This window comes from Cryptomeria japonica, chromosome 10 (assembly GCF_030272615.1).
Source record: "Cryptomeria japonica chromosome 10, Sugi_1.0, whole genome shotgun sequence".
Classification (NCBI taxonomy): domain Eukaryota; kingdom Viridiplantae; phylum Streptophyta; class Pinopsida; order Cupressales; family Cupressaceae; genus Cryptomeria; species Cryptomeria japonica.
In genome coordinates, this window is record NC_081414.1 from 567,697,510 (window position 1) to 567,722,876 (window position 25,367).

General features: G+C 36.1%; 1 protein-coding gene across 1 annotated transcript in view; it reads right to left on the reverse strand.

The window, feature by feature from the left end:
- LOC131060722 (pyrophosphate--fructose 6-phosphate 1-phosphotransferase subunit beta) overlaps nt 1-22,544 on the reverse strand; it is a 42,516-nt gene extending 19,972 nt beyond the window's left edge. Inside the window, exons 1-8 of the mRNA XM_057994066.1 lie at nt 22,015-22,544; nt 20,430-20,591; nt 9,093-9,214; nt 8,143-8,196; nt 7,850-7,956; nt 7,366-7,471; nt 5,658-5,721; nt 5,131-5,219 (exon numbers count right to left, since the gene is read on the reverse strand). Of these exons, the coding sequence (XP_057850049.1) occupies nt 5,131-5,219; nt 5,658-5,721; nt 7,366-7,471; nt 7,850-7,956; nt 8,143-8,196; nt 9,093-9,214; nt 20,430-20,591; nt 22,015-22,195 (885 nt within the window). The 5' untranslated portion in view covers nt 22,196-22,544. The remainder of the gene's footprint in view (nt 1-5,130; nt 5,220-5,657; nt 5,722-7,365; nt 7,472-7,849; nt 7,957-8,142; nt 8,197-9,092; nt 9,215-20,429; nt 20,592-22,014) is intronic.
- Nucleotides 22,545-25,367: the final 2,823 nt, after the last annotated feature.

Sequence of the window (25,367 nt, forward strand, 5' to 3'; positions counted from 1 at the left end):
AGCATAATCCAAGAATGGCCTACACCACCAACCCTCATAGGTCTTCCTGAAATCTTGGGGATGGCAAACTTCTATAGAAAATTTGTACTTGTTCCTCTAGCATTATTTAGCACTTGAATCAAGTTATTAAAGGTGGCACAAATCCATATTTCAGCAGATCAACCACGCAGCAGAGGGTATTTGAACAATTTGAATGCAGATTCTGTTTTGCACCAATGTTTGTCTTACCAAAACATCAGCAACCATTTGAGATGGTGGATGTCTTCTTCGGTATGGCCCAACTACTGTTTCTAAGTAGGCTGGAAATAATGCCTTTGCACTTAATCTTCTATCTTATCTTAATCTTCATCCAATGATCAATGTAAAATTCTTGCAACATTATTTCCACTTTTATTTAACAAATTAACACATATCAGAAATCAATTTTGATTGTAATAAGCCAGCAAAAGTGGTTCAATTTGTTGGTGCATAGGTCAAAAGCACAAGCAATCACAATACTCCAAACTACCAGATTTTTGAGCATGACAAAGGTCCTCAATGAGGTAAATGGTACACCAATTTCACGTTACAAGACACTTTCCACATCTACTCTGTCTTGCTGCAATGGTGACCACTTTAAGACCTGAAACTTTGATAATTCGGTATCACAGTGGTATTCCAAAGCGAGTTCCATCTTCACCATCACCTTTATCATCTTTTTTGGAAAATGTGGTCATAACCATGAAGTCGCATTCACCACATCCAATACTACACAGCTCACACTGTCAGTCACATAAAATGGATAATATGAACAAGCAGAAAGTGGGTGGTTACTCTTGTTGTAACTGCCAAAGACATCCCTTCAACTCCTAAAGTTGTATAGCTATGTGATCCCTTCAAATCCTAAAGTTGTATAGCTATGTAAAATAGCTCTCCATCAAATAGTTGACCAGTTAGTAAGCTGGTTTTGATAAATCGGACCTCTCTGATCATTGTACAAAACTTGCAAATTCTTCTTAATATAATCTCACTAACAGTTATTGTTCTCCCATCCTCTTTGTTAAGGCACTCTAATTGGTGTTGTTATCGTTCTCTATGTTTCATAAACCCCTCCATTCATAACACATTCATATCCATTTTAGTGACTGCCCCCCATGTCAACCCTAAGCCCCAAAATTCAAATCAAAGCTGTTCTTTATTTTTTCCTCAAGATTTTGTTTAAAGGGAGAAAGAAAGATTCTTTTATAGTCCACAGTGCCGAGCGGTCTGTATATGGGCCTACAGATGCCTTATGGCAATACGGGACTACCCCGTACTCCTTGCAGGAGGCACCTAACTGTGCAACAAACAAATCATACACACCTTACCCCCTATGGGATTTGAACTTGTGACCTCGCTTTCGAGGGCACAAGTTATTCACCACTAGGCCAACTCAGGCTGAATGGGAAACTAGTTTCAACAACTGTTGTCAACCACAAAGAAAAGAAACACCTTTGAAATGTGTAGCTCTCTGCAATGGAATGATGGTCGGCCCATGAACCATTGGTGCCACAATTAAAAACCTGGCTTAACAATAGATAAAATCCATAAAGATAAAGAACATATATCATATTGAATGATAAGAAGGATTTTGCATTGATGTCTTAGAGATGGATATATATCCAAATGTAGAGGTATATACAAGGCAATATGTGTGATAAGAGACATACCTATCATGTATACTATTGGATGATAATTAATAATTATTTACCATAAAGGGATGCAACAGTTAATCTAATGATCACCACCATGACTATCCAATCAGCACGAATATTTTCCCAGAGGAGAAAATGAGAAAGATGTCCAATCTCTTGCAATGCAGTCTGAAACAAAACAATGAAGTCTTTGTATCTGCGTTTCAAGGATGAAAAGAATTAACATGCAGAGTTCTATGAGCTTTCAAAAAATATAAATGCACTATTCCAAGCCATGGGATGGGGAGGTCTGTTAAAAAGGATTTATTTCTCTATCCTGTCGCAACAAAGAATTAATCTACAAAAAACCCACCTAACCATTGAAGGCACATTGCAAGCATCTATGAATTTTTTATCTAGTACAAGTGGAGAATGCCAAACCAATCTAAAAGGGAGCTCCACTGAGTTTTTCATAGAAATTTGTGTTATTACACCAGTGTTTAGGTTATATAGTTTGATTATATTAAATCATAGTCAGGTTAATTATGTTAAATAATTTTTTATTAAACCTATTATAATTAGCTTGGTTAATTGGGTTGTTAGGCTTATTAGGACATTCATGTAGAATAGGTTTTGCTGAACAAAGACACTGAGTTGCATCCTAGAAAGTAGGCAGTGGGAAACAAACTATATTGATTATATAAATGCCTCTTTATTGGAAATATTAAACACCGATGTGTATTTATTGTTAAATGCAAAATATTAATTGGTATCAAAGCAATAGAGGATTCATGATAGTGTCGAATAAATGCTTTAAAAGTCTATCCAACAAAATTTGTGGAAAATAATGAAACGAGGGTGAATTCTGGTGCATTTAGTTTGTTTTGATTTTGATTCAGCATTCTATTAGCCTCATTCACCAAACATTGTTTGCTACAATTTTCACTTATATTCATTAAAACAAACCCCTTAGGTTATCTATTCTTTGTTTGGATGTACTTTTGAATCATATCTCCATTTTGAGTGATATTTTATTTTCTGGAAAGACAAAGACGAGATCTTCAAATTGAGATATCATAGTATGGGGTTTGGATGAGTGAAAACAATCCAAAAATAGACAAAAATTAGATATGTATAAATTTATGACACTCATGAATGTGCAGCTGTGAGTGCTGAGCATAATGAATATATGGTATTGCAAAGTACATGAGAAAGAGAAAGATGCAATTTTGTGGTAGAATCTACTGAAACTTGAAAGAGAAAATAATTCAGCAAGTGGATCCATTGAAGAATAAAAGCAGCTGTACAGAAGAAGCAGGAAGTGGAGGATTACAAGAGGTTGGAGGATAATTTCCAGTCTTGAGTTCACTCCTAACTCAAGGACTGGTTCAATGCTTTACTGGCAAACTAGAGCAAAAAATATTATAAAACTGAAGGGCAAGATAATGAAAACCATACTTTCATTACACAAGAGAGAAGGTTTTCAGTAAAGCCCATATAGGAGCATTATGCATAATGCATTTATGGTTTTGCAAAATACATGAGAGAAAAAGATGTGATTTTGTGTTGGAATCTACTGAAAGAAAAAACAATTCCGCAAGAGGGGCCATAGGAGACTAAACACAGCCATATTGAAGAAGAAGAAGCGGGAGATTGGAGAATGATTCCCAATCTTGAGTTTGCTTCTAGCTCAATGACTAGTTCAATGTTTTAGTGGCAAACTAGAGCAAAAAATATTATAAAGCTCAAGGCAGCTGTGATGAAGACGGTACTTATGCTACACAAGAGAGAAGGTTTTCAATAAGGCCTTGACCAACAGAAGACCAAGATATATGTCAAGTGGAGGCTCATCCCACACTTGTCCAGGATAGACATGTTTGTCCCTATTCATGAAATGCAGTAAAGATCAGTATGGTCTAGTCTGATAACCATAAGTGGCAAATGGTGTGTGAGTCCCTAGCCAGAGGGCATTGCTGACAGTTTTGTATGTCCTTATTCACAACTTTGAAAGATGAACAGCTGAGTCTGTCCCTATTCATGTGTCCAGTGAGACCACCGCCACCAAAGAAGCAACTAAGGCCATTCACACTAATGCTTGTTGAGGACTGTTGCATGTATACCTGTTAGGAGGATAACTAGGTGTGTCCCTATTCTTGGCCGAGAATTCAAAGAAAGTCCCACTGAGTAAGTGTAGTGTAGCATTTCCACTACTGTCTGCAAGTATGCGGAACTGTGTGTAGATCCCAGTCCACATGTGAAAACTATTCTCTCAAAGTCTCAGGACTATGATATAACAGGGGAGGAATGTTAGGTATTTGTGTAATTACACCACAGTGTATAGGGTATAATACACTTGGTGCATTTATAGTTTGATTATATTAAATCATAGTTAGGCTAATTATGATGGAAACTAAACCTGTTATAATTAGCTTGGTTAGTTAGGCTGTTAGACTTGTTAGGAGACTCACATAGAATAGGTTTTGTTGGAGAAAGAAGTGGGGTTACATCCTAGAAAATAGGATGGCAAACACTATATTAATTGAATAAATACCTCTCTATTGGATCAATAATATACACTGGCACATGGTTATTCTTAAATGCAAAATACAAATTTGGGAAGAAGGAAAACCGAAGTAAATTCAATCAAAAGTGGTGCAACAACTTATTCAACTGGAAGTGAAGACATTGAAATTGATTTCTGATGTGCGAAATGGTAAAATAGTAGCAAAGCTTTCTTGTATGACAAAAATGGCAGATGCCTTGGTCCAATAAAAAGAAAAGGCTATTGCGATGTGAAATTTAGTCAGATCTAAATCTGTGACCCTTGAACTACAAAATGTACTGACTGTTTAAAATATTTTTATTTTATGCATTGGAAATGGTATTTATTCAAATAAGCATACGGATATTACTTCACTGTCCAGTCAGACCATCATACAGACCCTTAACTAAACATTTCCAAACTGGTTAGTAGGGACCTTTACTCAACAATATGTTGGAGAAAGAAACACGTTTGATATTCTATCCAAAGAAAACTGAGAATGCAACAAAATTAAGCTTATGCAAAAAATCGAGCAGTTAGCATGCATTTCAAACAACACAAACCGGTTTGAAAATTTATTTTGCAACTTCTTAAAAATGACCTCCAGAAACATAACGTGCTAATAAGCAACCGACTTAATAAAGGCATTCTTGACTTTATTACAGTTAGTTTCATTATTTTACAGATAATTTAATGATGGGCACAATAACCGCAACCAATTGAGATCCCATCATGAAGCCAGATATTATCATCTCATTCCATTCCTATGGCTAGATGCAAAAACATATCCATCCATGAAATGATGCATCAAACAAAGTTAGTGAGATTCTAATAGACTGCAAAACAAGATAAATTTCCCCATAACATATGAGAGCTTGTGGTATTCTTGTTCTGTTATATATCTGTCAAAGAGTAAAATATGGGAAAGGGATTCACCTCCTCGCCAATAATTGTAATATTGGGATGCGTTTGCAAGGCACATTCCAAAGTAATGTGTGAAGCAGCACGGCCCATAAGCCTCACAACTGCATACATGAACATTTTAATTCATTAAGTATTCAACGATAACTTTCATTTGCAAACCTAATATATGCACATGGGGAAATAACCAATTCTTCTTTCATTACCATAGTTAATGGCAAGTGTAGGTGACCAAAGAAGTTACTATTTGATGAGTTTAGCTATTTTGAGATTATGTGCAGCCCTCACTTTATTTAAATTGGTTTCCTTTCTTTTGGTCCTCATTTATATTTTCCAATGTTAAGTAAGTTATCAGATGCATATAATGACACAGATCAAAATGTGCATTGATAAGGTTAGCTATTTAAGTTAATCAAAAGCATTCAATCTATTTGTATTTCTTTCCTACATCTGCAATGGGAGTATATTATAAGATACCCAAAGGAATATACCTAGTCCTATTACCATTGATAATGTGTTCATTTTATGGAGAGTTGACTTACAGTGATAATATTTTCCAGTTGATCGTGCGTCAACCATCACATTCCCGATCATCTCTGCATAAATCTGCATGTGTTACAAAAGATAAGCCATCAGTTTTTTTATTTAAGGCTGAAAAATTGGAGCATGGGTTCTAAACCATGCAATATTTCTAAATACACACGATACAGTTACAATGCTTGGTCCATATATAAACAAGTGAGGCCACAATACACTGATGGAAAATGGCCAGGCAACTGATATGCTTATTTTTTAAAACTTCACTGAATGAGACTATGATAGGCATTTGGAAAATTGATGGGCAAACAGTATGTTTATTAAAGCTATAAGATTTCTGATTATGTGTCTAAATTAAGAATCATATGTGTTTAATCCTCTTCTATTTGCCATATAAATTTGAGTTGATCCAAGGAATATATGACAAAATAGAAGGCTTCTCAGTTCTCAATAATGCAGGAATCAAAACCTTGTTTGATATTAGTGGTACTTATCTGAGAGCAGCTTCGTGAGCAATTGTTAAAAAGACTCAAAGAGAATTTAGAGGCAAGTATCAAATGAATAATAAAGATCTGATAATTGTTTGTGATCTTATGTATTTCCTCAGCCGCCACCTTTGAGAATTGAGAGATTTAAAACAAGTTTAAGGCAGCACCCAAAAGAAGATAATTAATATTGCACAAAATTGAAATTAAAAAAAGATTGAATTGTTAAGAATGGTCAACCAGCATACTTAAGGTTGTGTCCATCTAGCAAGACAAGGTATATAAGGAAGATAGATCTAGAAGGAACAAAGGGAGAATCGATCAATCAATTTGGAAAGAAATTATTATTCTCAAAAGGTAGCAATGAAGGGTGGACTCATTTCATGTGAAGGGTGGTGACTCCTTCAATAAATAAATATAAAGGGCAAACCAGTTCATTGATCAATGAAGGCATCAATCATCAATTCAAGCAAGGAATGAAGCAAATAATCAAAAATCAGAAACTTATCCAAGTATCATTAAAGCAGCATTTCACACATTTGCTCTTAAATCCATCGAAAAGTATCAATAAAGAGAAATCAAGCAATCAGTTTTGAACTTGAGGAAGTTTCCTGCAAATAGGAAGGAGGCAATCCATTCCAAGTTCATGAGAGGATAAGGATGAAAAGCCTTATTGCTCTTATCAAGTTTGGATGAAAACCCTCTAAGGTGGACTAAGAGTTGGAAGGACGAAAACCCTTTCATGCTCTTGGCAAGTTAAGGATGAAAGCGCTTGATATTGCTAATATTGAGTTAGGGACAAAAACCTCTAACTCAGCAGATTTGTAAGTACTTCCAAAGAATTCATGATATGATTGATTTTGAGAATTGTGCTATAATTTATTGATCTGAATATTTTGATAAATTCATATTTTTTAACAAAGCCATTATCATTTTGAGTAAGGATTATTGTTTTGAGGCAAAAATCAGGAACATCCTAAAAAGGGACATTACAAGGTAGCAGAAGAACAAAGAAAACTTAAATATTTACAAAAACATAGAATCTTCAATTAGTAAATAAGCCACACCTAGGAACCATTCAGTTCACATATGAAAACAGATCACCTAGGGACATTACAAGGTAGCAGAAGCACAAAGAAAACTTAAATATTTACAAAAACATAGAATCTTCAATTAGTAAATAAGCCACACCTAGGAACCATTCAGTTCACATATGAAAACAGATCACCTTACAAGCTGTGTCAAATCCAAAACTTGTTGGAACTTCCTTGCACTTAAGATCACCATCAATTGTCTTCGGACAACCAAGTACCTGTGTTCTTATATTTTTTGCTCTGGGAACACCAAATAAACAACAGGGTCAAATTTAAACTGAGCACTTATGGAGACCAACTTAATAAAAGATAGTATTGGAGACTTTCGCAATTCAAAAAGGTCCTCTTTCAGATATTCATCCTACTATGAAAAATAAGCTATTTCCTGCAGATTTTAACCATATAGTTCCTGTTCTTTTTAAACCTGCATATTCTTTCATGAAAGAGAAGCATTTTGTTTGTGTGCTTTCCTGAAAGCAAAATTCCAAATTTTCTCCAGCTACAATTAATATGTTTCAGTTTGCATGTATGTGCACAAGGGCAAGTTTTCTTCTAGGGCCCATAAAGTGTACAAGCCCACAGTCAAAAAAATTGGCTTTTGAAATTTTCATTCAGTACCTGAAATGTTCTGCAAGAAGGCATGCATTTGTATTTGAATCATCACCACCAATGACAACGAGGCCATCTAAACCAAGCTTCAGTGCTGTCTCCTCTGCTTGTTTAAACTGAATCGTATCAAGTAAGCAGTTTTTAGAATTAAAGAATTGCCTTGATTTAAATTCAAACACTACAGTGGCTACTAATGTAACAAAAGTGATCCTGACGGAACCATTAAAGGATAATAATCAATCATATGATTTCAATGTAACAAGCTAAAATTGGTTGAAACAAATTAATTGATTAATGCATACCTGTTCAGGAGTCTCAATTTTGTCACGACCACTACAAATCATATCAAATCCACCCTGCAATAGTTAAAAAAACCAAAAGAACCTACCATTAGTAAAAAAATATTGTTCATAATGGACTTTTAAAAGTATAAAGAAATTATAAATAATGACCCTATCCAAGCCATTTAAAGACCCCATTCACAGAATTCTTGGAAGCCTCAATGGTCAGACAAGAAATAACATTCATGAAATTCACATGCAAACATATTGTTGTAGAGAGATCGACCAAATGATAATAATATGGAATCTGAAATGTCGATATAAATGCATTGTTGTGGATGACCAGATTGCACACCTGGACAATTCTCTGAATTGATTGCATAGAACTAAAATATTGTCTGAGCATCGGGCAGAAAACAACAAATATTACATTTGGATCACATGCATACATACAACATTATAATCAAATTTAATGCAGCTTATTGGAATAGGCTCTGTAAGATTTCCACGACTTCAGCCCATGGTTTCACGTATACTACAAAAAATTGAACAATAGTTGAAAGATTAGCAAATCAAATGAGAAATTTTATGAACAAGAAAAAGAAACTTCCATGTCTTTTTATGCAAACTAAATCCCATGACTTACATTTCTTTATATAAGGGGATTTTGAGAACTGATATAAGTCATAGAGTTACAGTGATGGGTTGGCATTAGCTGTTCTTAGTTATTTTTAACAACTGCAAGTGAATGTTTACAATAGAGAATGTTTTAATCACCCCAATGCCACAAGTGGTCCTACCTTGGAGATAATTTTCACCTCAGTCACTTGGTAACCATAGGCAATGATATATTAGAGACATTTATCTAGTGAGAAAAAGAAAACCTCATTAAGTATATTAAGTACATCCAATGTAATCTAAATTGCTATGCATAAACAATACGTGGTTGTATCGATAGACTAAGCAAGTACCTGATTGCGATATGGATAGACAAACTCTTTTGTAAGTTCAACATATTTACATTTCATGATTCCTGCCGGACCACCCTTGAATCCAAAGAAGGTGCTGTCCTTAGTATTATTTTGCACATAGTCTGCATGAGAAAGCTGAAGCACAATAAGGATACAGGAAAAATGAAAAGAAACATTAAAGATTTGTAAGTAACACAAACGTAATATTCATCAGACTTCTTTATTTCAACAAAAAGATTTTTATGCAATGATTTAATGATGTGCCTTATTGAGATGTTTCAGTAAATATATTAAGTAGTTTTTCTCTGGGAATGGGGGAATATTTTTCAGCTCCAAGGATTTATTAAGCTTAAAAGTTACATAAATACACCAATAAGAAGACAATCAGTTTCTCTTGGCTTTGTTCTTTGTTTGTTGACTTAAGAGCACAAAGTACAGGAGATGATCACAACCAAACTCATTTCTTGCCCAGAAATGGGTTCCTCATTGAATCAAATTCTAATCAATGCATTAGTGTCACATAATTAACAGAAGCCATAAGAACAGAAGACATAAGTAACAGTGAAGGGATAAATGCAGGATATCAGTCAAGATTCTCTTGATTTTGTTGCCATGACTATTAAGAAGAAGAATCATTTCTCTCTTTCACATAACTAAATTGTGTATAGCAAATATTCTGGCTCCTTCCTAACTATCTCTTGTCTAATTGCAATGGAGAAAAATAAGAAACATTTCCCCTAAAAGACAGTGGACATCAAAATTCCACGTCAAGAATAGAATCTAATCATTTGACAGAAAATATTATTAAAATTTTCTTCAAAAAGCTTCCAACTGAGGATCTTCAACCATAATTAACAACGACCATGGATATTTGTTATATATCTTAGATTACATAACCCACCAATAAAACAAACCTGAACCTTTGGCTAGCCTACGTAAACTAAAAATTGCACTCCCAATCACAAATATGTCCAAGCTCTTACACATTTAATTGTACCTCGTTACACTATTTGCAGCTGTTGGTTGCCGACATGATACAAGATATGATAGGTAACAAGCAGGCCCTCCACATTGTTTTGATGTTGTAATTAGTGCTATCTAAAAAATAATTTCTCTCATCTGGATCTGTAATGTCCCATTCCCGAACCAAGGTTTGAAAATAAATAACAATAAAATTAAATGATAAAATAAATATAAAAATTATAAAATAAATAGATAAGTAATAATAAAATATAATATTCATTACAACAATTAGAATGAAGGCAACTGATAAACAAAAGACAACGATTGGGATATATTGTGGAGCCATAGTGGGCAAAGACCAAAACATGGATTAACAACCTCTCATAATTATCAAATAACAATATCGACCCGTTCATGGGTTCCCTAGGGTTAATCTTGTGAATGTCCCTATGGATGGGGAGACGGTGAAATGGTCAAAACCAAAGAAAGGGTGGGTGAAAATAAATTTTGATGGGGCATCAAAAGGTAATCCAGGGATTTCAGGCACAGGATGTGTGGCTTGTGATGATGAAGGGAAGATCCTTTGTACGGGTGCAAGAAGGCTACGAGATGGCACTAATAATGAGGCGGAGGCTTAGGTGGCCTTACTAGCAGTTGAACTGGCAATAAATATGAAGGTGACGAAGGTACACTTGGAGGGTGATTCCCAAATTTTAGTCCAGGCCTTGATTAAAGGCAACACACCGTGCTAGAAATTGAATAAATATGTACATAATATAAGTGAAAAGTTGAAATCTTTCCAAAATTATTGCATCTCACATGTGAAAAGAGAAGGAAATGTTATTGCGGATGGGTTGTCGAATGATGCGTGTGAGCTCGCGCTAGGGGAAGTGAGGTGGCGTGACTGCAAAAAAGAAATAGTTAGTTGGAGTTAAGACTACTTGCCAAGTTTGTACGTCAAACAATTCAAATTTCTTGTCAGACAACCGGCTTTTCTTCTGTGTAAGGTCGAGTTAATGAGCATTTATTGTGAAATGCTCTTTGAAATGGCGGCGATGGTGGAGTGCTTTGCATTGAATATTAATTTCGAAATGCCCGCACATTTAATGAAAAGAGTTGGTAAGTTGGTGAAGCCAATTTTTGGATAGATTTCATCGGAATTCTTTGCAACTATTCATCAAGTACAGAAATGGAAGCCAATTTCACTCTGGAGTTTTCCAAGCTTATGCTAGCTTTTCGAGGACCTGTCCCCCTCAAGAAGCTTGAGAAGATGTTCCTGGCAAAAGATCCAATATTCTTGAAGGCAATTCAACTGGTTTTGGGAGAAGAGGTGGCGGTTATCGGCCACCGATACAAGTGCAGAGCTAACATTTACTCGCTTATCATGGCGTGGGGACAGGAGCTGGGATACACCTGTGAGGAGGTGAGAAAAGTGTTGAAGAAAATCATTCCAAAAGAGTACTTGTTAAATTTGGAGTCCCTGCTGGAATGGGCTATGCCGGGATGAATGTAGTACCCCTACTCGTTTGGACTCATATTTTGTTCTGTTATTTTCAATGGATACATTACCGTGAATTATTATTCAGATTTATATGACATTATTCCATGCTTAATCTGAATATGAGATGCATGATTTATTTACACTATTTCTGTACTTGTGATTTATGGCATAGTATGGTTTATTGCAATGTACTGACACTTTACTTTATCTATGCAATGTATGTTGTGTATCTGCAAGTGTATTGGATGCAAGGGGACGATTTTCCTTGACTCATTTCGGTGAGACAGGGAACGTCGCGATTCTCCTTCATCGATGTGTATGTCGTGTTTTATATATGGTATATATGCATGTGTGGTTCGGTGATGCAGGGTATTGCAGGTATAAGTACCAGGTAGGTACGGGGTAACGTCTCCACCTGGCTACACAGGTCTGAGCGTGCCTTATATTTTCCGACGGAAGTAAAGGAGATAGTAGTTGACCCTATTTTAGTCAGTTACACTCGGGTGAGTGTCGTCAGTTAGTCGTTCCGTCAATTTGTTCGGTCTTCATATTTTATTGTTTGATCTTTATGAAAAGTCGCTTGATGCTTGCTCAGTTTTTGTGTTTAGTGTTCTTAATTATTGTATGCCATTGGTAATTGTTACGTTTATTACGTCTATAAGAGTAAAGAGTAGTTTTGGTATTTGGAGGAAAAAGAGTCAAGTGATCTAGTGACTTAATGTTGTTTATAAAAGACGAGTTAATATCTTGGTATAAGTAGATATGAATCTCATCAACATGTTAGTTCAATAATTGCGACTCAATCGTTTGAATATATGTATAGACATTATATACACGGGGGGCGATTGTCAATTATAGGTAGTTAATTGAATAAAGATTAAGGGATTGAACTATCATTAGATAATATCGCCAATTCGAACTATTATGTTGAGAATATACATGTATATAAAATTAGAATTATTAAAATGTCACATATAATATACTTTTCGAACATGTAATATATATATCTAAACCAATTGTTTAAATATACATATGAAAAGCCGTTAATTATAAATATTGGAAAATCAAAATATATATTTAAATTTGCTAAGGAGGGATTAAGGGTTGAATGTTTAAATAGAGGTCATTAATTAATTATTAAAATATAATAAAGAAATTATAATTAAACAAATAAAACAAATTTTATTTAAAAGGTGGTGGCGGGGGTTATATTGTAAAACAATATATAATATAAAGGGTGGTCGATAGTAATATCGACCACTTACTATCGACCACCCCCCTTAATAAAGGGAGGGGTCGGTATTACCACCGACCACCCTCCTCCCTCATAGCCCGCACGTTACCTCTCTTCCTTTGGTCACGCCAACGCAGCAAACAATGACACCCCTCCCCTCTCGCTGTTCAACACACTAAACCGCCACTCCTCCTTCGCAATGGAACCAAACTGCACGTTGGTAAATGCGGTGGAGGCATAGTAAAAACAGTTTGTTTTGAACCAACTCTTCATGGTGATAATGGTGACTATGTAGGAAGGGACACCAAGTGGTAAGTTTAATGCGAGGCATACGTGACATAGGAGTAAGGCGACTTGGCAGCAAGGACTATTATCTCGCCCATGACAAACACTTACGTGTTTGACAGTTGCTTGTAACTTGTTGATCCTTCCATCCTTTGTATCATTCTACAACTGTAGAGTGGAGATTAAGTGAAGATGTAACTGAAAGTAACTCATTAAAAGACTCCTCATCAACTCCATAACCGAGCCTTAGACGTAGGAGAAGTCATGAGTATTTCTAGTATAAATAAAGGTGGGGAGTAAGGAAGTAGGGAGAGAATTTCATTTTGCATCGAAGGGAGGACGGTGAACTCGAGAGGAGAGAATTAGAATAGAGGAGAAAGATAGAGTAAAATAGAGAAATAGAGAGAATATTTTAGGAAGAATCAAAGAGAGTTGATTTTTGGGATAGAGTATTGGTGTCTATTGGAGATAAGGTTCACAAGCGCGCTATCGTTCAGCAGAAGGACGTAGAGATCTTGCATACGGGTTAACACCGCAAACGGTTAGGAATATATTTAGTTTTGGAACATTATTATTTATAAGCCTTAGTGATAAGTAATGTTTATGGTCTAGTTTATGTTTTCGGTAAAAGTATTAAATTATTGTTTGGATTAGTTCGTGGAAAATAATAGAATATTAAGTGTATTTGTATTATAGCTATAGCTGTGGAAATTTTGTACATATTGCACACTTGATTATTTTATAAAAGGAATTATGTTTGCGTTCAAGCCTAGTTGTTAAGATTCATTAGATGTTGCTCCAGGAGAGTCTAGGAAGTAATGGCTTACTATTGATACGTTACAGAGATGGTGCGTGTCAAACAGACAGCTCGCAAATCCGTAGCTGGATATGCTCATTACTTGAAAGTCAAGAAAGATTCCCTGACCCCTGTCAAGCCTGTTGTGGATGACAACCCTACTGAAGAGAACCCAACTCCTGAAGAGAGCAAATAGATAGAAAAAGGTCCTACTCAGAGTCCAACTATAGAAGTTACTGTTGAAAAAGGAAAAGAACCTAAGCTAGAGTGCTCGCCAGTAAAGCCGATAGTTATAAGTTCTAACTCGTCAGAGGGGTATATCCCCTTAAGTGATAATGAGTCCATGGGGTACTTTCCCCTGAGTGAAAGCGAATCTGAAGGTTATACTCCTTTAGATCCTGCAGAGTCTGACGAGTGCACTTCTCCGTTTTTCCCGGGAGAGTGATGTAACACTCTAGTGTAAAAAAATAAAAATAAAAAAAATAAAGACATTATTCTATTGAGAAATGTATTATGTCTTCTTGTAAGACTTCTTTGATGAAATAAATATATCTATCTTGATCTTAGTTTATGGTATAAGTGGAAATTATTGAGGTTGCTTACCTAACAAAAGTAATTGAACTCTTAAACATGTTATTAAGTGTTAAATTCTGAGTTATGCCGCCAAAACTGTTCTTCGTGTCTTGGCAACATATATTCGTACTGCAAGTTAATTGTGTGTTAGATGTTTTTACGTAAGATTGCCTTATTTATATGGTGGTTGCAGTTAAGTACATTGAGTCATGTTGTCAATATGTCCTGTGTTACTGTGTTTTGGCCAAATATTTGGATGTATAATCTTAAGGAAATGAGCCATTGTGAGTTGTTCGTAATGGTCAACCTTAGGTTAGTAATTATGTATCTTTCATATGAGGTATGTCAAGATTAGGTATGGCTGTCTGTGTCACCATAGAGTTCCGTAGATAGAACTATCCTGTAGTGTCCTAAGAGAGAGAGTGGCTTTCGAGCAAGGGTCGTGCCCGAAGTGGTGACAGGATAACCCGTCGGAAGTTGGTTAAGAAAGTGATAACCTAATAAATGATTAGGGGAGGGTAGAATAAATGTTAAATAAAATAATGTGCCTCGCACATAGGTGAGTGCTAGTACAGGGCTCATAATGTAGCGAGAAGGCCTGGAATGGCAAACTTACCACCTTGTCTTCATGAAAGGATTGGTAGGGTCCGCATGAGACTTAGTTGGAATCGGAGGTTCGGGAGAGGTTACCAGGATATCCCAGAATGGGGGTCGGGACCTATGGAGGCTGTACCATGGTATCCACCGTAAGACATGCGATGACACTTTCTCCTTAGAGTCACTAGTGTTTTGTGAGTTGAGTCACATGGTTGTGTGTGGAGTCTTGTAGTCCTTTCGTTCTTGTCTTATTTTGCTTGCTTGAGGGTTATCTACTATCTCCAGCACGGTGGGGTGGTTCCTTTTCGGAATCATATGGTCGGGTGGTAGTGTCACTTCCCATCGGATGTACTGGATTGTATCTTCAGGCGAGGAAGGACTTCGCTGAGGTTCTTGATTCGTGGTTCATGTACCAGCTCTTGTTCGTAACCATTGTTCAGTTGAAAACTTGAGGTCTTGAAACGAAACTTTATGTAACTTTCATTTTGTAACATTTTAACTCATGATGTAATTTTTTTGAAAACATGTATTTTCGAATATTGTAAAGCAAAGAAACATTGTAATGTATGCTATTTCAGTTACTTAATTCTTTTGTATATATTAAATGATTGTTTTGGAGTATTTTGAATTCTTTCATTGTGGAAATTTTATCTTCAACGTTTAATTTTCCTATAAGCTGAACAGTAGGTCTTTCCGTGGTGTTAATATAATTTACGAAGTAATAATCGTTGGTGACCCTTAGGAAATTCAGGAGTTAGACTTCCGCTGTGTTATTAGATGTGCTAAGGTTTAATTCAAGCACTTGTTCTTTATAAAAAATAAAAAAAAATTATTTCACCCTTAGTTGCATAGATTGTGATGTTTTTCCTTTAGGGTTTCTGGCGGGGCATTACAGATGGGGTTTCAATCTTGTTGTGGGCATCCTTGAGGAGAATAGGGAGTTGCGGGCGAGGCATTCACGAATCCAATTCCTTCACCGCCGTGAGGAAGCCAGAGCCCGCTTTATAGATGATGTGAAGCGAGGATGGGAAGGGTTGACAGTTTTTGTCCAGATTATGGATATTGAAGATGAAATTCGGCAAGAGGGTGGGGAGAGAGTGGCAGAGGAGTTGAGATACAGGAGGCCGATCACGCGAAAATTATCTACAGAAATGGCAAAACAGGGTGTAGTGGGTGGTGCAGAGGGTGGAAGCGGTGGTGAGTCAGAAAAACCAGCTTTGCGAGGGGCAGTGGTCGAGGATGCAGAAGGAAGAACTAGAGATTCACACGCCGCTGCTGGAAGAAGAGGATCTCGCTGAATCAAGGTACCTCTGGGCACATTTTCATTTAGATGTTTTATTTTCAATCGAAAAACTTAAATCTTTAATTCTGTTATGTGATGAACTTATCGACCAGCTTTTGACAAGATGTAATTTTGATTTCTGATATTGTGGGGGTGGGCAGGGTCTGAACAGTAAACATTTTGGAATACCATGGTATTAGACAATAGGACTGGATGGTGGTTGGGGGTGGTTTGAGGGAGTGGTTTCTCTTTTTTTGGAAGTTTGATGCATATGTATGTTTTAGTTTAAAGAAATAAAATATAACTATTACCGACCAAAAAAAACTATCAAATAACAATATCGACCAAGGAAACCAAGTTGACAAATAAATGGAAGTCATCAAGCCTTTTCCTGAGCATACTCTTCCGTTGAATCACCCAACATAAGGTAAGCACGGATAGAACGTAATCAAAACATATTGCCAACCACGTAAACAATGATATGGCATAATCCAAATTCAAATAAAGCGACGTGTAGATGGTAAGCAGTGACTCATAGTATCAAGTTGAAGGCAAGGATAATATTACGCTATCAATAAATAAAAGTTTCGGCATGCTTGCTTGGTTCGACTCACCTTAAATCATAATGCCTTGCTGGTGCCATTAGACACACAACAAAGGAGGTGCTTGTATACCACGGCAGGAGAGGTGATAATGTGAGTCCCGCTCCAGATGTGAGCTCTCAGTCCTTGTCCGTAGTGACCATAAACCACCCAGTTCCTTGTATCTCCTCCGACCTCAAACAAAGTCCAACTTGCAATATTACTCGACTCATCTGGTGGAGAAATTCAATGTAGTGAGATGAGAAAATATATGGGCATGGGTGACGTCCTACCCAAATGATGCCTCCCAAGCTTTTTGTCTCAGAAAATAGCGACATTCATTGAATACGTTTGTAGTCATAATTCTATTAGAATAATATTAGCTTATTAATGGGCAACCAATAACAAAGTAAATCATAATGAAGAGACTCTAATTAAAAGATGCGATGGTGAGATACAACTTCTCACATCATGCCTTACCGAGGGGTATTTAAAGACAATCAAATACTTGGTTATTTTATATATTTCTATTGTGCTCCCACGAGCCAAGGGACAGCCGAATAAGAGGACAGGGATACTCATCCCATTGCAAGGGTAAAGAACGCATGGTTGAAAGACATTATATCAGGGGCAGCGTCATAGTTAAATAAACATAAATCTATATTAGGAAAATTAACCAAATAATATTATTCGGATCAGGTTTATGAGGCAAACTATCAGACACAATAGAGACAGCAATATCTAGATCTGAAATTATAACTGTGTAACATCAAGACAATCAGAGTTTCCCATGAATGTAGATCCCTTTACATACTGAATACTATGTTGACTTGGTGGTCAGCACCTCCTTCGGGGTTCACAACATGGCTTAACCACCTCCCGTAGATCTGGGTAAGTCTAGCGTTTGTAGCGGGCGTTGATAGCTCGAGCTTTTGGTGCAACAGCAAAAATACCTACAATTGGTATCAGAGCCTTGGGTCACGAGTTTGAATCCCGGGAGGTCTTCTTCATTCCTTCAGTGCGGAATCCTCAGTCGGTGCTGAGGGGGAAATTGTTGACTTGGTGGTCAGCACCTCGTTCTGGGTTTGCGACATGGCTTAACCGCCTCCTGTGGATCTAGGTAAGTCTGACGTTTGTAGCAGGCGTTGATAGCTCGAGCTTTTGGCACAACGGCAAACACACCTACATACTATACCAGACAAGGAGGTCTCATTATTACTTTCCAGTTTCACACCTATAAATATACCGAACTAGTCCTCTTTAATCTTAATATTCTATAACAATAGGTCTCTACAAAGTGTTTGAATCAAGTCATAAGTATGGTAATTTGAAGAAATCTAAAAGGGGACAATACAGGATCATATTCATGTTTGCTTAGAATAAATAGTAATCAATGATCACGTGATAGATTGAACTAATGTCAAATGCTTAAATTTATTATTTTTGTGATACTGCTAGCTTAGAACCCATAGGTCACTATGACAGTAACTTACAGTTATCACTTTGAGCTAAAACTTTTGAATTAAAACTCATATCTAAAGGGCTGAAAGTTCCCCCGATAAACATTAATAAGTACCTTAACAGCTTGTAACTTCCCTCAAGACTAGATTAGCATGCCGATTGCCTAAATCCTTGAAAAAATTGAGTATATGCTTTCAAATTAATGAGATGTGTCCTGTAACCAATAAATCTAATATTTCAAACTCGTGTTCATTTAAAATAAGAATAGATATGTTTTTTTCTTCTATAGGCATGATATGCTTAGTGGATGACATGCTTAATAATATCAAATGCAAGCCTGTATCTGACACCCCTTCCCAAGACCTGGCCAACAGCTAAATCATCATAAAACAAAGGTTTTGCAAATTTTTCAACTTTTAAAAAAAAAAGTACCTTAAGAAATTGTAGGATATGAAATAAGACAGAAATTTGTTCGACAAAGAAGAAACTAAAACCTATGAGAAATTAGTATTGAGGCACAAACTGAAAGATTATATTATTTATAAGTGCAATCGACAATCAAAATGGTGGCATCCAAAACATTCATTTTAACAACAACAGTTGCTGGACATTTCATAAACTACACTCTGCAGGGACATCTTGTGGAACAGAAGCATCGCTGGCTGCTGAAGGCTCCAAGAAGCCAATAGGGTTTCAAATATGATTTTCTCCTGCTATATAAACATTATTGCAACTTGTAAGCCTCATTTTGTACAGAGAAATTTTAGGCCTCAATTTAGAACAATTGGCTTGCATGTATAGTTATGTTGATTACAGACTAATATTATAGCTGATACTTTTCCTATGATAAGGTGGCATTTTTGTTCTTAGTTCAAGTTACCAGCTAATACTCGATGGCTTGGATTGCCAGATGCCAGCTGTCAGTCATTATAGTAAGATTTGTAAGCCAGAATCAAGATGATGAAAGAAAAACTTTAATAAGATATATCCAGCACATGTTCCCTTTTCGACTTGGGAAGAGGTGCCTGTGATTTCTTTAATGAGCAGGAATCCCGTCAACCCTAATTTCAGATCAAAAAAATTATGGTGTCCCTAGGGACAACATTTCCCTTTATAGAGACATGCAGACAATAACTACTTTCTAGACTATTTGCAAGAATGCCCACTGGATTACCTATTTATAGCAGCAGTTGACTCATTATTGTGCCTGTTATTTGCTTGCTAATTACAGTAATAAAAACTGTTTTTCATGATCACTAAACATAACTACCTCTAACATCAATGGAAAAATAGCTTACCACAATAACTAAAGGTATTAGACTCTGATGTGCTCCATCATCACAGCACGGTCCTCGGATAATAATATTGTAAATTGATGATTAGAAAAAGGTCAGATTCATCCTGGGTTAAACATAGGCATTGAAGAATGAAATTAAATAAACTGGTAAATATGAAAAAGCACCTCTTCTGATTGCTATTAGAATATACGAAAATCGATCTCATCCTTTATGCCAGATGATCTATGGGACATATCAAAGTGTTCTTACATTTTTATCGAATTGTTTTAAGGGTGTTTGAAATCAGATGAATTCCCCAGCATTTGCTTTTCTAGGAGCAGTTGAAAGTAACTGGGAACATTACTAAACTCCGAATGGTTCTAGGGATGAATAAGCCCCAATCTTGGACTTGCTACTACATGTGCGTGTATGCCAAGTTGTGGGTTTATTTATTTGCAATCGTATGTGGATATTTAACTTGAGTCGCTATCTTTGTGGATGCACCATTTTACCATTATACCAAAAACTCCTGGACTCTGCAGACTTTGTTTAATTATCTTGATTTAATATTAAATATTTCCAATATATAAATAAAACATCTGCATTAATGTATCTGGAACCAATAGTGATGTATCCTTTTAATTGATTCACGACTTCTCTGATGGTCTTGATCTAAGATCTGGTTTACTAATTTATAACTATAAACATCTGTGCATTGAGGTTAAAAACATTATACGGTGGAAAGGTTAAAAGGAAATGTGTTCATAAGACAAAATATTGAACTCACCAAACAATCCTGCAATGACATTGTGACCACCAGGAGCCTGACCACCAGAAAGCACAACACCAATCTTCAACGACTGATCTGATCTCAAAGCTGGTTTGTCACTTGGCACAAGAAGAACTGATGGTTGTCCATACAGCTTTGGGAATAGCTTAGCAATCTCCTCTGCACAAATGACAGATATGAAGAAGAAATAAGTACAAGTTTACAAACCATCTCAACCAAAACAACAAAACATTAAATAAAATGCATTTCAGTTGTCTCGTTGCAAATTCAGACACCGAAACATAACAACCTTAACAATATAGATTTAGAAACACTTCTTACTCTTAGCCTTAAAATAACATCCATAGGCCCAAAATGATCACTTAGTTCAAAAGATTTCAATAATCAAAAAGACGCAAAATAAACAAAGCAGTATGGCCTTCAAGAAAAGAACAGGAAAAATATTTAATCCAGCGAATCTCAATCATCCGTGATGTCTAAACAAACTTAACATTAAACATATTTCTTTACAAACGAACCATTTTAATGACTCGGAAACTGCTCAAATTAACCTCAGCAATATGGGATTTACTGGGAAAGAACATCTTGTTCAGCAAATTTCAATCGTCAAGAACACATGAATCAACCTTAGCAAATCCGAATTTAAGACTAATTTCAACAACTGATATCAACTAAATAAACCTGGGCAATGCAGGAAAAAATAGCATCAGTTCAGCAAATCTCAACCATTGACAGAGCCTGTGAAAAACTATCAATAAAGTTACTATAAAAAAACATTTACATCAGCAGATTTTAAATGTGTCTCTAAATGACAAATCTAACACATTAAAACCGATTTTTGTTCTGTAAAAAATCGTTTTGTCACAAAAAAAACTTTTTCTCTCATTTCAAAAAGATTTTAAGGAACAAAACAGTTTACATGATAGTCAATCTTGGCTCACCTTAAAAAACAAAATAGCAGGTACAAAACATTTAAGATCAACCTCAGTTCAGAAAATGTTCAATTAAGATCTGAGATTTAAAAACAAAACATTGCACATTACACGGTGGAATCCGTAGAGAACAAATGGAAAATATCAATGATTTACTCAAAAACAAATCTTGCGAAGGCATCAGGCATATTTAGGCTCGGATATACGAGAAACAAGGGTTTTTTGCATTCGGGTTACAAAAAATCGGTATTCCATGTGGGTTACAAAAAATCGGTATTCCATGTTGAACCAAAAGCAATCCATACGTGACACTGGAAATGTTCAAGCTCAGATCTATGGAACTCAATTTGTCTTTCCGCATAAATCGTTTCATACTTCATGATGGACACTCGCCTGAAAAACAAATCTTGGATTTCGGGAGGCATATTTAACTCAATATGTATGAGAATTATTTTTATTTTTTCTTCGCAAGATTACAAATATTTTGATACTTCATTGCTCGCCTGCAAGTGTGCATTTCTCAATAACTAAAGCCATTATATTTTTCACAATGTCCACCATCAAACTGTAGTTGCTAAAATCTGAAAGACGTTACTGTGCTGCCACATGTACTCAAGCTAAAGGTTTCAGGAAAACAAGTTATTAAAAACCTGGATTGCCAGCTGCTGACGAAGCAGGCCCATTAACGAGCTCAAAAGCTCCCTTTAACACGCTAGGGAGAGGCAGCTGATGATCCAATCGGCTCGACTGGACTTCACTGTACACAGAAAAGTTCCTAGTTGCAGCCGCTGGCTTCTGTGCAGCCTCGCCATTAACCATGGCTCCGTTCATTGTTACTAGAAATCGGAAATTTTAAACCTTTACAGCCGTGAATTTGCGACCGATTCAAAAACGAAGAGATTTCGCAGAACCTGTAACGCTATACAGACATTCGTCGCGCCGAAATTGCAGGCAGAGAGAAGGATTTATCAGTCGATAACGCTAATTATTAAGCGCTCGCCTGAAAAAAAAAAAACACGAGATCGCCGGCAACTGCAGATGAAGAAATGCCCGGGATTTGACGGGCAGGTGCATTCGAAATTTTGCCGGCGAATATTGCAAGAATATTATTTCTAAAAACTGTTGTTTTGGATAATTACAAAATTATCAACTGTACTTTTCTTTTGTTGGCGGATTTTATTTTGTGATATTTGTCTGTTTCACTTGCGGTTGTTGAGGCATTCGGTAGAGAGGGTATATTCCATATCAGGTGGTTTAAATTGACGTAATTGTGTGATGCAGGTTAGGTGTCCTTGTGAATGTTGCATTATGTTAACCCTCCTTCTAGTTAAGGTACTTACATTGCCTTTACTTTCTTGGTAGGGGTAGATTGAGGCTTAGGTGGTGTGTTTTTTGGGGTAGTTGAGAACATCTTTGTTTTCTACCTACCTATTTTAGTTTGAAGGAAAAGTAGGGAGTTTATAGGTGGGGGATAAATATTAGTGGCTCTCCAACTTAATTTTGGAATGATTATAGTTTAGCACTCTTAAAACAAAATTAAATTAGCAATTAGAGTTATAGGTTTATTAATTTTTCGGTGACAAGTAGATTATTATTGTTTCAATTGAATGCAATTTATTTATTATAACATATATTATCAACTGAAAAATATTTCAATAAATGTGATGCAATTTTCTAAAATATTAAATATAAAAAAATATAGTTATATTAACTATATTTTAATTGATCAAAAAATTAATAAATTGCATTCAATTGAAACAATAATAACCTACTTGTCACCGAAAAATATGTTATAATATAATAATATTTTTATATCAATTATTTCATTTCATGAATAATCAATATAATCATATTTTTATACCAATTATTTCATTTCATGAATAATCAATATAATAATATTTTTATACCAATTATTTCATTTCATGACAAAATAAATAATTACTTGACTTTGGTGGAATTGTTTTAAAAGTTTGCAATGGTAGGATGGTCTTTGCATTTAATGATTTTGTCTCATAGTTTTTCTAAGTTTATGTTTTGGAGAGGCAATGTAGGTGGAGCATTCATCTAAGATCTAATGAAGACCAAGAAGACCCTAAACAATATCCACTTTTAAAAAATGGCAATGCAACACCAAATGTGGACATCCACAAATTGAGCCTCCTCAAAAGGATATACATGTACAAATTTTCAACCATTTGATCATTAATTAACCTCAACTATTATGGTTGTAGCTATTCTGGCTCCAAAACGGCATGCCTCTACATGATGTCGAAGGCATACCATTCAAGTCTGAAATGTCCATGAGACCGACGTGCCTGGGACCCACAAATGACATGGAGGTATTTGTCGCGGCGATGACATGGATGATGTTGCTTTTTTGTGTTTGACGGAAAAGCTTGCTCGCGGTTAACATTTTCCCGGTCGATGTCACGGCGATGCGACGGTTACATCGAGTGAGGCGGTTAACATACTGTCGGCCACGCGGTTTACATTTTTGGTAACTGGCTTTATTGCGTCCATGAGTTAACTAACATCGGCGGTCACGTGTTATGGGCACAATTTTCAATATTTTTATAAAAAAAATTGAATGAAAACTAGATTTCGCGAAAATTTTGGATATATTTCGTACGGGAGCTGCATGCAAAATGTAGTGGAGGGGAAAATATTCGACGGTGTAAATCCATGTCGATCGTGGCATCACAATGTCCCTGGTTGAATCACTGAGCGAAGGAGTTGCGCTTCCATTGGAGTTATAGGTATGCATTGTCAAAATATTTGTAGCTCCGAAGGGGAGGACAAAAGTCGACTGCATGCATAACGCGAGTTGTCTAGGTATATTGTTATTGCTTGTTAACATGCAAGTTTTTTCATGTGCAGGGAGGAGGTATCGTAGCACACAGGTGGGTGGGACGTTTGAAGATTGTTGTGAAGGGTTATGGCGCCATCGGTAAATTCAAACCCTAATAGATAACGATAGTTTTATGATTCCTTCGTCAACCCTGTGTTTTTGATTGCAATTTTTGTATCGCAAAGGTTGTTGTGAGTGTGCCCTTGGGAGGTGTCAAGAGGACAACGATTTGGGTGGAGGCTTAGGCGGCTGTCGTAATTTGAAACCCTAAGACATTCAATAAATTTGTTTTTATTTCCTGTGTCATTTTTTGCTTTGTATGTGAAAATTAGGCATCATTTTGCAACATGGTCATGTCAAGATACCGTGGTTCGTTGTTTGTGGGTTGGCAGAGTGAAGAAGATCTAGAAGATTTTAAAGGTATGTATATTTCTATAATTATATGTGTTAGTTTTTCATAGTGAGCAGAGTTGTTAAAGATGAAATGCTCGTTCTTATACACACACATTAAAAGCCAGAAAAAATAAACAACCATCGGCACGTGAGTGTGTGTGTATATTACTTCATATATATATATATATGGGTTTGGCAGGTTGCGTATATTTTGGCTCATTGTTGAAGGGCGTCCGATTGTTGAAGGCTTGATTGTTGAAGGCTCATTGTTGAGGGCGGATTTCTGGGACTGAAGTTTTTTGTGTTGTAGCGAGCATGAGGTATGTTTGGATTTTGTTTAAAATGATCAGGATTTGCATTGTTTGTTTGCGGTTTGGCATATATATATATATATAAAGCAACACACACACACATAGAAAAGGTGATGCAGATGATCCTCTGACCCTACAATTCAACAAACATGTCCTCTGCAATACAGAGGAAAATGACATAATAAAACATAGACAAAAGAAAACTATGGAAATATTATGCTTTGTTTCCATTATTCTCGGCTTCTCATTAGATCAAAAAAATAAAACCTAACCCTAGCGGTCTCTAACCCTAACGTGACTGTATGCGTCTATTCTGGCTCCAAAACAGGCAAATATTCGACATAGGCTGAAGTTATTCTGGCTACATATAGAGGCAAATAAGAAACGCAAACAAACAATGCAAACCCTGATGATTTTAAACAAAATCCAAACTGAAATAGGAAAAATATGA